The sequence below is a fragment of the Schistocerca gregaria genome, chromosome 10 (assembly GCF_023897955.1).
Source record: "Schistocerca gregaria isolate iqSchGreg1 chromosome 10, iqSchGreg1.2, whole genome shotgun sequence".
NCBI classification, from domain to species: Eukaryota; Metazoa; Arthropoda; class Insecta; order Orthoptera; family Acrididae; genus Schistocerca; species Schistocerca gregaria.
This window is the reverse complement of record NC_064929.1, coordinates 80,406,378-80,418,000: the sequence shown is the minus strand read 5'-3', so window position 1 is coordinate 80,418,000 and position 11,623 is coordinate 80,406,378. Positions and strand designations below refer to the sequence as shown.

The 11,623-nt window shown below is 56.1% G+C and overlaps 1 protein-coding gene across 1 annotated transcript; it reads right to left on the bottom strand.

Annotated features, from left to right (window-relative positions):
• Positions 1-1,862: 1,862 nt before the first annotated feature.
• LOC126293595 (uncharacterized) lies at positions 1,863-11,338 on the bottom strand. Its single transcript, XM_049986871.1, has 2 exons — positions 11,067-11,338; positions 1,863-2,574 (listed from the first exon to the last, which is right to left on the bottom strand). The coding sequence occupies exons 1-2, from the start codon at positions 11,336-11,338 to the stop codon at positions 1,863-1,865; spliced, it is 984 nt and encodes a 327-aa protein (XP_049842828.1).
• Between the last annotated feature and the right edge of the window lie 285 nt (positions 11,339-11,623).

Here is an 11,623-nt window from a genome sequence, read left to right as displayed (position 1 = left end):
CCGCCGCTGAAGTCAGCTGCGACAGCCGTGCAGGAGTCACAAGTAGCAGGCGAGTGTAGCGTAATGTGCAATGTATTTGTCCGTTTCGGCGTGTCGTTTGCGCCGCAAAGGACATTGGTGAGACGGGAGTTCCAGTGAGTTGACTACGCATTGAAGTCCCCCGCTAGGAACAACCGCCCCCCCCCCCCCCCCCCCCCGGCCAGCAGAGAGTCGAAGTCCGCCTCTTGCAAAACAGCGCGCGGTGGGCGGTAGGCAGCCACGAATGTTATTTTGCCAACGGCGGTGTGGACGACTACTCCTGTGGCCTCCACAGTGTCAAGCTGCGGCAGTTGCACCGGGTAGTGGCGTAGTGATGTTCTAACGTATGCAGCTGTACCGCCGCCGGCGGTCGGTCGGTCGGTGCGGTAGCAGCTGTAATTTGCAGCACGGACGTGTGTGCCTGGTTTGAGAAAAGTTTCGCTGACGAGGCAGATGTCAACTGCTTCGTTGTGTAAGAATTCTCGGAATTCCCCTTGTTGGTGTACGAGACTGTTTGCGTTGAAGACGCAGACAGTCAGTGCGGGAGTGTGGAGATTATTCATGGTTTGGGGATTGAGCGACAGCCTGGAGGGCTGACGCAGCTGCTGAGACTAGCGGGGATAGCTGCGACATAACGCTGTTGAGCGTCTGCAGCAGTGTTTTTACGTCGCTGGCGATTGAGTTTGCGGCCGCGGGTGTGGGGGGGGGGGGGGGGGGGGGGGGGATGGGACAGGGTCGGGCTGGCTCTGTTCGCCGGCGGGACTCTGCGCTGCTGGGGCAGCTCGTCCACCTTCTTCACGGTCTACGGTTGAGGGTGGTAGTCCTTGACTGCTGGAGCCTGGTTTGGGTTTGTTGTTCTGTTGTGGGTTGGTGGCGGGAGGGCGTCGGTCGCCGCGGGGTGGTGCCTGCTGTTTAGCAGACTGCCCCCCTGCGACAGACGCGAAGCTAACACCTGGTTGCACTTTCTTCGCCGCCTTGCCACGACGACGGGGCTTGAAAGCGCTGCACCCCCTATAACTGGCGACATGTGGCTCGCTGCAGTTGCAGCATTTTGGTTGCTCCTCACGTTTTTTCGTGCATTCCCTACTTTGATGTGAGCCTGCGCACTTTACGCAACGTGCGGGCATGGTGCAGTTGTGCGCCACATGGTCTAGGCCCTGACATGAGTAGCATTGAGGTCTCTTGCTCTTGGCCTTGAGAAAATCGCAGACATAGACATAGCAGTCGAACCACTCAAGTTGGTATATTTTACGGTTGTCTTCGTTGTCCACAAGAACAACTAGGAACAACGGCATCTTTTTTATGCGTCCGAGGAGACGTCATAAGATCGACTGAGCGGGCGGCATATCCCGAGTCAGCTAGTTCCTGTTTAAGGTGGGTGGGATCCTTCTTGATGGGTAGGTGGCGTATTACCACTTTTAAAAGCTTCTGGGACTCAGTGTTATGGGTGTAACAGTGGAGTCCCTGTGCTCTGATGAAGTCCATTAGTTTTTTGTGTTCATCTACTGATGATGGGAAGACCTTGTAGAGGTCGTTCCCGGTGACTTTAAATGATTTTACCTCCACCACGTCTTTGATCATGCGCCGGAAGTGCATGAAGTCGTCCGCCCACTTCATGACTACCGGCGGGGGACGGTTCTGTTTACGTGCCTGGGGAGCAGGTTCTGCTTCCATGCTCACCTCAGGTGCCTCTGCGTACCGGTTTGACGTGGTTGGGGGGGGGGGGGGGGGGAAGCACTTGTTCGAGCTTCTTGGGCTTGGCGGTGTGCCGCCGGTTTGGTTTAGTGAAACCGTCGTTAGTGGCTGTTGTGTGCGCCGCTGGGGCGTCGGTCATAGCAGCCTTCTTATTGTCGTCTGTTAGGTACAGTGGTCTCTGTCTGGTCGTCACTGTCGGAGGTGGCCGGCCGTTTCCTTGACGCCGTTTGCACTTCCATTGTCGTTTCCGCCAATAGCAGTGCTTCCAGGTTGGCTTCGGGTATTTCCAGGGAGCCTGGAGTGGTTGAAGGCCTTGTGCGATCTTTGCTGCAACGGACAGTCAGTCCTTGCGCGGCAGGAACTGGCGCGCTAACGGCTGCTTGACTGGGATCGTCCGTTGGGGCGACCAGCGGCTCACTGGCTTCTTCGATAGCCAGGTGCGGTGGCGCAACACCACTCGGGGCCGCCTCCGTCGATGCAACACCATCTTGAGCTGTTGCGACCGTCGGGGCTCCCGGCGGAACGATCGGCTCTTGTGTGGCCGCGCGCGGCAAAACGTGCGTCAACACCTGAAGCTCTCGTGGGGCCTGGTCAAGTCTTTGGTCAAGTTCACGGCCTGGATAGTCTTTGTGGTGTGCTAGTCTGTCCTCCAGAACGAAGAGTTCCGTGGCAGAGAGCTCTCGAAAGTCGTGTGGGATGTCTGGGTCGTCAGTCTGCGTGAACCCTGGAGGGGCAGTCGTGGTGGGTGGGACGGGCTCGATGGCCGGCTGAGCAGGCTGTCGGGGCCGAGTCGTCCGTGCCCACGTGGTCGCTAGTTGCTGGCGGCTGACAAGATCAGAGAATAGACGGTCGTCTCTAAATCTAGTGACCGCGGACTTGTCCCACGCGAAGGGGGTCCTGGATCACGGCTTGCCCTAACGGTCCCTAGGCGCGGCACAAATCGATTCCTGAATCGATTTGATTCGCAGCCAGATAGCAAGTATACACGACAATTTTGCCGCTGACGTACTCGTAAGCGAGTAGTCAGCCGTAGATTTTCGCTTCAGCTTCCGCCACGTGGTCGCCGTTGACCAGCGTGCCTTTACAAAGGCGCGCCGAACAAAGACGGGCGCGGACAAAGGCGTGAGCGAGACAATGCGCAGCGCAGAGCCAAAGCGTCCTCTCGCTACGGCGGCTCAGCGCGCTCTGTGGTTGTGCGCTGAGAGCTCCATCGTTTTTTTTTGTTTTTTTTCTCTCCCCTTTCTTCTCTAGAGGTGGAGCCCCTCCACGCCCACACCGGCATGATGGCCAACTCAAAAGGTCTACTGCCATCTCTGCATACGGGTTAGTATTCACTAATGTGAGGTGTCGCAGGATGTGGGTACTGCGATGTGTGCGTACGTCTGGTTATGGTTAACCATTAGTACGCGCTCATCTGGAGATAGATCGGGTCGAAAAGCGAACGAAGGGTAGCGGTTTGAAGGGCAGAGGAAAAAAGTGCCAAGGCAAGAGCCATGGGAAAGAACCTCTGCGATAGTTAGGTCGGGTGGTAAGAGCAGTAGCGGATGTCTTGCTGCCTGCGATAGGTCGTGCAAGGGTAGGCTTTGTTACTAGTGGGTATCATATGCGATTGCAGTCTTTCTCGGCGTATTCCATTGATGAAATCTTCTCGGGTTATCAGCCGAGTGGTGGCGTCGTCTTGTCGCAACGTTTCGATGAGTTTCGTACCCATCATCTTCTGGCGAAGTGTCGGGATGCTGTGTTCCACCTATCTATATAGTTGCTAGACCGTTGTCCGTCTCTGTAGGCCGGCCAATCACGCTTCTCCGGAAGGGAGTGCCGCGTCAGTGGTGGGGGAACCCGTCGCGGCCGGTGGTGGGGGGCCGCGGTGCGGCTCTGGCGTCGAGGCCTGGTGGCTATCCATTCTGTCTGCGGGCGCTGCTGCCTTCCGATCGGAGCGTTCCTGACGTATCATGTCAAGTGTGGGGTTCCACGCTGCGCTAAGCTGAAATCCGCTGTCTCTGTTTACTAAATTGTTGTGCAGACGAATCTCCACTGCCTCTTTGAAGATGGAGTCCCAGAAACCGTTGGCGCTACACAGCTTCTTCGTGTTTTCGAATTCGAAGGTGTGTCCCTCGGTAATGCTGTGTTCTGCTACCGCGGACTTGTTAGTCTGTCCCAGTCGTACGTTTCTGATGTGTTCAGCACAGCGCTGGGAGATACATCGTTGTGTCTGCCCGATGTATTCCATCCCACATTCGCACCCCATACTGTAGATTCTTGGCGTCTGTAAGCCCAGGTGGTCCTTGGTTGAGCCAAGAATATCTTTAACTTTCCGCGGTGCGTGAAAGATGGTCGTTATTTCGTGCTTCTTTAATATTCTCGCGATCTTGGCTGTCGCCGGTCCGGCAAACGGCAGGAAAGCTACACGTTTTTCTTCGTCTTCTACTGGTGTCTCCTCCCGCCTCTTGTCCGCACGCAAGGCCCGTCCTATTTGTGTCTCGGTGTAGCCGCTCTTACGGAAAGTTTCCCGTAGATGTGCTAGCTCACGCGGCAAACTCTCACTGTCACAGATGGACCTGGCTCTTTGTACTAAGGTGGTTAGTACCGAGTTACGTTGTGCCGGATGGTGGCAGCTCCGAGCATTCAGATATAAATCCGTGTGCGTCTTCTTCCTGTAAACAGAGTGTCCCAACGTACCGTCCGGATTTTTCTTGATCAAAATATCCAAGAAGGGGAGGCAACCATTCTCTTCTACCTCCATGGTGAATTTGATGCTGTCATGTATGCCATTGAGATGGCGTAGGAACCCTTGTAGATGTTCCTTGCCGTGAGGCCAGACCACAAAAGTGTCATCAACGTATCTGTAGAACACCTTCGGTTTGTGGCAGGCGGTGTTCAGTGCCACCTCTTCAAAGTGTTCCATGTATAAGTTGGCAATACCTGGGGCCAGGGAAGAACCCATGGCAACACCATCTGTTTGCTCATAGAATCTCCCGCCACATTTGAAGTAAGTTGTCGTTAACACGTGACGAAAGAGTCTGAGTGTGTCTTCATCAAAGTGATCTTCGAGTAAAGCCAAGGAATCCTCTAGTGGCACCCGGGTGAAGAGAGAAGTGACATCAAAGCTGACTAGTAGATCATTCTCTTCCAGGCGTAACTCTTGGAGTACCTTAACAAATTCGGTCGAGTTCTTGACATGATGAGGGCAGTGACCCACAAGTGGTTTTAACCGCTGTGCTAGGTGCTTGGCTACCCCATACGTCGGAGAATTTGTGGTGTTCAGTATGGGACGTAGAGGGACATTCTCCTTATGAATCTTCGGGAGGCCATACAGTCGCGGTGGAGCCGGTGCCCGAGGGTAAAGCTTCCTGGTGGTGTTTCTGTCGAGTCCTGAGCTGTTGAGAAGATCAATGGTCTTGCGTGTAACAGAAGCAGTCGTATCTTTCCCCACTTCTTTGTATGCTGGATCTTGTAGTAGCGTGTCGATCTTCTGCCAGTAATCTTCTGACTTCAGAAGGACCGTCGCATTACCTTTGTCTGCTGCTAAGACCACTGTATCTTTGTCATCGCGAAGGTTCAACAGCGCCCTGCGCTCTTCTGCCGTAATGTTGTTCTTTGGCATTCTTGCTTTCTCGAGTACCCTACTGGTCTCCCTCCTCACTTCCTCGGCTGCTCTCAGAGGGAGTCCACGTATAGCTTGCTCGACGTTGCTGATGATGTCACGTTTTGGTAACGTCCTAGGAACCGGAGCAAAGTTCAGACCTTTCGACAGCACGGAGATCGTTGGCTCATCCAGTGCTCTTCCTGTCAAGTTGATGACGGTCTTAGTCTTGCTGGCTTTCTCCTCCTGTTGACGTCCGCCCGGAAGTCTGAGGAACTTATCGCACTGTTTGTTGGTATCTTTCTTCTTGTGGAGCTCACTGCTAGCGTACGTATTGCCGTCCAGCCACTCCCAAGTGTGTGCTGGGAGAGTGGAAGCTAGGAACAGGTGGTGAGTGAGCAAAGTCTTGGCGTTCTTGTCGAGTTCCATTCTGGTCACACGTATGTGTTCCCGTACCAAGGCTGAACCAGCCCGTCGTAATATGCGCTTTGTCCTCGCCGTGTTGACAGGGTGCCGCAAGTGTCAGCCTGAGAGTTGTTGGTCGTGTTAACGGCCGCTGGTGCTTGTGTTGGCGTTTGGTGAGGGCTGGCTTGTGTGTCGGGTGCCTGGGTTACGTTTGTGGGCGCCTGTGTGTTCTCTGTGATGAGTAGGTGTGTTGTGTGGGTCGTAGTATTGGTGTCCGGGTTGTGTTCATGTGTGTTGGTGTTCTGTTGGCTGTGTCTTTGTTGTGGTGCGGTCGTGTTCCTCCTGATTTGGTTGTTTCCCCTTCCCCTTCCCCTTCCCCTTCCCCGGCGTTGTGGTCGTCTCTGTGTGGGTGCGTCTTCTGTGGCCAGTGGTTGGGTGCAGTCCGTGGTCTGAGGGGGTAGGGTGGTGTTGTTAATGGTGTTGCGTGCGGTGCTCGCTGCGGGTGTGGTGTCGGGTGTTGTCTCTATTGACTGTGTGTCTGCTGGGGGTGTTTGTGGTGCGTGTTCGGAGCTCTGAGGTTCCGCTGCGCGTCCCGCGCTGCTGGCGTTGCCAGCGATCACTCCAGCGAAGGATATTTCACTTCTTACTGGGCGCGGGGGCGGTTTTGGAGCTGTGATGGCGGTAGTCTTTGTTTGTTTGGCTATTTTGCGCCTCGGAGCTTCTTTGTACGCAATGCACCCCCCATAGTTGGCCGGATGGGCCGCGCCACAGTTGGCGCACTTGCGTGGCGCTGTGTTTGGGAGTTTACAGCGTTGGGTTGTGTGGCCGCCAGCGCATCTGCGGCAGTGGGGAACGAGACCGCATCGGATACCCGCGTGCGCAAATCGCTGGCAGTTGTGGCACTGTTGGGGGGTGCGCGGTGTGTTGTACACCTCTACACTTACGACCATGTGAAGAAAAAGCTTTAACTTCAGCAGGTCGCGGGACTTGGCCGTGTCGGCCAACTCCGCCATGTAGTTATGCGACGGTCTCTCTGTGCCGAACTCTGTCATTCGGTTTACGCGAATGCAGTCCCATCCGAGGGCGGTGAGTTCTTCGTGTACTGTCTCGGTAGGGGTTCGTGAATCTATCCCCTTAATCACGTACTGCTGTGTTTTCCCAAATACAGTTCTGTACGTGAAATGCTCTACCTTTCTTTCTTTGAGAAAGTCCAGCAGAGCTGTGAAATCTGTCTTGTTTGCCACGTACAGTGCGGCGTGGTCCCCAGTGAGTTTGGAGTAGTATGTTGTGGGCTTGTGTTTTGAACTGAATTCTTTGTTTAAGAGACTGAGATCTCCATAGTTATGTATGATGACTGGTGGGAAGCCAGCCGAGGATGTGTTTGGATTCTGCGTAGCTGCTTGAGAGTTTGAGGGTGCTGCAGACGCAAGGTCGTTCGTGTTGTTCCCTCTGTTGCTGGTGTTGCTAGCCTGCGATGTGGTAGGAGTTGGCAGAAGCGCTGGGCGCTTGCCTTGTGAGTTTGTGGGCTCACTTGTTTGTGTGTTTACTGGTGGTTTGCGTCGTGGACCGACCTGCTGCCATGGTCCGTCTTCAGTGTTGTTATCCCCTGTCGGCTCTGGCTCCGGTTCCTTCGGTGCCTGTGCCGCCAGAGGTGTGGGTGAGGGCAAATCTATTGCGTTTGCAGCAGGCGTCTGTGTGTGCGGAGTGCGTTTCTCTGTGTGTGTTCACTCCCCATCAGTTGCTCGATCAGCCGTTGCTGGTCCGCAATCTGCTGGTCCTTTGAGGCGACTGCCTCTTGGAACGTGGAGAGTGGGATGGAGATGACGGTGGGAGTAGCCGGCATCACCGCCTCTTGTGCTGCAGCTTCGCTGTGGGTTACAGGAGGGGATATGCAGGGAAGATCAGACATCTCTGCATAGGGTAGTTTTATTATGATAGGAGTGCACGACAATTTTGTTCTTTTCGAAGCGACAATTAATGCTTTTTCTGCGAGAGTGCAGTTTATCGTGTACCTACGGAAGAGAGGAGTCCCTACGACCTATCTGCGCGAAGTGCAATGCGCGGCGCAAGAGAGCGCGGAAGGAAGAGAGAGAGGAAGGAAGAGAGCGGCCTACAGTGCGCGGGGTTATCCGACGTGAACGGGCCCCTGACACTGAAATACCCTACCAAAGAACGGGAGAGTCCCGCTGGGGAATTTGCAACAAGAGTTGCGGGGTGTTGAGCCGAAGCTCTTGCCGTTAGCGCTCGGAAGCGTTTAACGGCTAGCGCTGGTTCGCGTCGCTCGGACGAGCGTTACCGGCAGCTACGCCTATGCAGCTTTTTGGGACCACTCCGAAGAGCTATCCAACGGGCAGCTACGCCAGGTGCAGAGAGCAGCGGTCCACTCGGGTCGGCTGCTCGACTGCTACTCCTCTGCTGTGATGATGCTGCTGCTGTTACCTTACGAGCTTTCCTGTGCTCGTGAGGGTGCAGTGTAAACACTTTCGTGTCGTTCCTGCAATACCTGTGTATAATGTTTGTAGAGCCTCAGTTAAGATGCGTCCTGTCGGGATGCTGATGCATCCTTCCTGTTGAGGGGGGTTATTCCCTCAGCAGGTCAGGCCAACAGGTAGTTGGCCTTCGATGTATATTGTGGCCCAGATCTTTGATGAGCCGGTTTTCAGACTCTTCTGTCTTCCTGTAAAACAGTCTCGCAGACTGTTTGAATCTGTCCCGCAGTCGCAGGATGCCGGTCTGCTCATGGAGCAGTGTGGTAGAGTATCGTCTTGGAAGGCGCAGGGCAAGCTTCAGTGCTCTGTTCTGCACCCTCTGCAGTGTGTCGATGTGAGAGCCGGCTGCCATTCCCCACACCACAGCTGCGTACTCCAGTACTGGGCGGACCAGTGCTAGGTACAATGTGATGCCGTGATGAGGGGGTAGCGTCGATGTGGGATTGAGCAGAGGGTATAGGGTGTGAAGTCGCCCTGTGGCCTTGCTCTTTACCTCCTGGACGTGCGGTTTCCATGTGAGCCTGTGGTCGAGTGTGACCCCGAGGTATTTGCTGGTTTTACTCCACGGGATGGGGCTTCCCGTGACAATAACCGGCGGCAGATCGGGCGGCAGCAGCCTTCTCGTGAAGACTACTGCTTGGCTCGTAGCAGCGTTCTGTTTGAGCCGCCACTTAGTAGACCAAGCGCCCAGGGTGTCGCAGCCTGTCTGGAGGAGGCGTCGCATTTCTCTTGCGTTCATGCTCCGCACGAATAGCGCGGTGTCGTCGGCGTAGAGTGCTAACTTCACCGGCGCTACTCGTGGGGCATCAGCAGTGAAAATGGAGTACAGCAGGGGGCCGAGGACGGACCCCTGCGGCACTCCAGCTCGTATCGGCCTGTGGGTTGAGGTGCCATCATCTAGTCGGACGTGGAACGTCCGGTCGGCGAGGTAGGAGCGGATTAGGACTCCGTGTGATGTCGGTACCCCATGCACAAATAGTTTGTACACGAGGCCGTCGTGCCACACGGAGTCGAAGGCCCTGGAGACATCGAGGAACACCGCCCCAAGGTATTCCCTGGTCTCCAGGGCTCGCATGGCCTCTTCTACCAGCCGCAGGAGCTAGTGAGTGGTCGAATGTCCGCCCCTGAATCCGAACTGTTCGTCCGGGATGATGCCCTCGACTGTCACGTGCCGGAGCAGGCGCTTGGCATACAGACGCTCGAACACCTTGGAGATAGAGGGGAGGACGCTGATTGGCCTGTAGTTTGCGGCCTGCCTAGTGTCCTTATTCACCTTGGGGATGGCCACCACCTCCGCGTGTTTCCACTCGGAGGGGTAGATCCCGGAGTGGAGGACCTGGTTAAAAATGCCTGTCAGGAGCTGGTAGGCCCCTTCTGACAGGTTTATCAGCAAATGGTTGTCGACGCCTCCCGTCCTTTTGGTGTTGAGCGTCTGTGTTTGCGCTGCTACTTCCTCCTCTGTGATGGGATCAATCCTGTCCCCTTCCTCTCTGGCTGCTAGGAAGACAAGGAGCTCTTCCTCCACCCTGTTGATGTGGGCCACATCATGGTCGTCGTCCACCGGGGTAAACGATGCCTCGAAGTGATCGGCCAACACGCCGGCTTTCCCATCTGGACTGCAGACGACCATCTGCCCAGCCTGCAGCGGTGGGACTCGCTGCCGACGGCGCAGGAACGACTTGACAACTCGCCAAGCACTGCCGTCCTGTGGGTTGAGGGTGGCGACTAGGTCAGACCAGTCGCGGTTTCTGTGGTCTTCCACAGCTGCCTTAATGTCCCTCCGCATCCTGTTTAGCAGGCATTTGGTGGCGGGTTGTCGCGTGAGTTGCCACTCACGGAATACCCTGTTCTTCTCCCGAATTGACTCCCGTATGTGTAGCGGTAGGCTACGGGAGCCGTCCTTTGGCTGATGTGGGGGAGGAGGTGATGCTGCTTCAGCTGCCAGTAGCAGCTGGCTGTTGAGGAACCGCAGAGCGTTGTCTGCCCCAACTTCTGCCAGGTCGGGAGAGTCCGAGAGAAGTTCCAGGACGTTCTCCTGGAACCTCTCCCTGTCCAGTCGGCGGTAGGTCCTACGTCGAGGTGGGAGGGCGGCTCCGATGACATCAATGTCGTAGACGACTGGTAGGTGGTCCGACGACATTGCACACCGGGTAGTGGCTGTAGTGTGGTTCCCGATGCCCTTGATGAGGGCGATGTCGAGAACATCTGGCTGTCCTCCGTGTGGGTAGATAGTGTGGTCATATTGTCCGAGCGTGGTGGCGCCATTGCGGAGGGCGGCGCTGAGGAGTCGACGTCCGCTGACGTTCGTGAGACGGGAATTCCACTCTGTGTGTTTGGCGTTGAAGTCGCCAGCGAGGAAAACCCGTCCCCCAATCGTGAGCAGCGTGTCGAAGTCTGCCTCCAGGAGATTGCCTCGTGGCGGCCTCTAGGCGGCCACAAAGGTGATCTGTCCCACCGTGGAGGAGACATTGACCCCTGTGGCTTCAAGGGTGGCCAGGGCAGGGTGGTGGACTTGGTGGTGTCGGAGGGAGGTCCGAATGTAGATGGCGGTTCCTCCACCTGCGGTTGGCCTGTCGTACCGGTAGCAGGCGAAGTTTGCCACCTTTACGGTGACCCCTGGTTTTAGGTGAGTCTCGCAGACTAGGCACAGGTCGATTGCCTCGTCCTGTACGAATTGGCGAAACTCACCTTGCTGCCTGAACAGTCCATTCGCGTTGAAAACGCATACTGATAGGCCATGGATCTGTTGTCTATCCATGGTGGACCGTTGTGGGAACGGTGATGACCTGAAGGGCCCCCGTGACTGCCGTGACAAGTACTGGCAGTTGAGTCAGCAAGGAGTTGAGTGATCTTAGTAGATCGCCCAGGTTTGTTGCATCTGATCCTGCTGGTGTGGTTTCTGCGGGGACGGGCGCGACGACCGCAGCAGCGGGCTGCGGCTGTGACGCCGCCTCTGGTCGCCGCGTTTGGCGTTCCGCGCGTTGCTGTGGGTTGGAGGGGGCGGGACGCACTGGAAGGTAGCCTTGTGTTGCTTTGTTGGCTGAGGTGCTGGCCATATTTTCTGTTTCAGCTGCTGCTGAGGGGGTGGTCTCCGCGGTTTGGTGTTGGGGCGGGGACTGCTGGGCTTGCTGGCGTGGGGGAGGGGCATGGGTCCCCTTGGTGGCAGCTGCGTAGTTCGTGCCTGGCTGAACCCTGCGTGGGGGTTGCTTTTTGCCTTGGGGTCTGGTTTGCCGCTTGAATATGTTGCAGCCCCTGTAGCTCGCCACATGGGGTTCGCCACAGTTGCAGCATTGGGGAGTTTCTTCCCTCTTCTTTTCACAGTCTCGGCTCTGGTGTTCGCCGGCGCATTTAATGCAGCGTGATGGCATGCTGCAATGGTATGCGACGTGATCCAGGCCCTGGCATGAGTAGCACTGGGCCCTTCTCCGTTTTG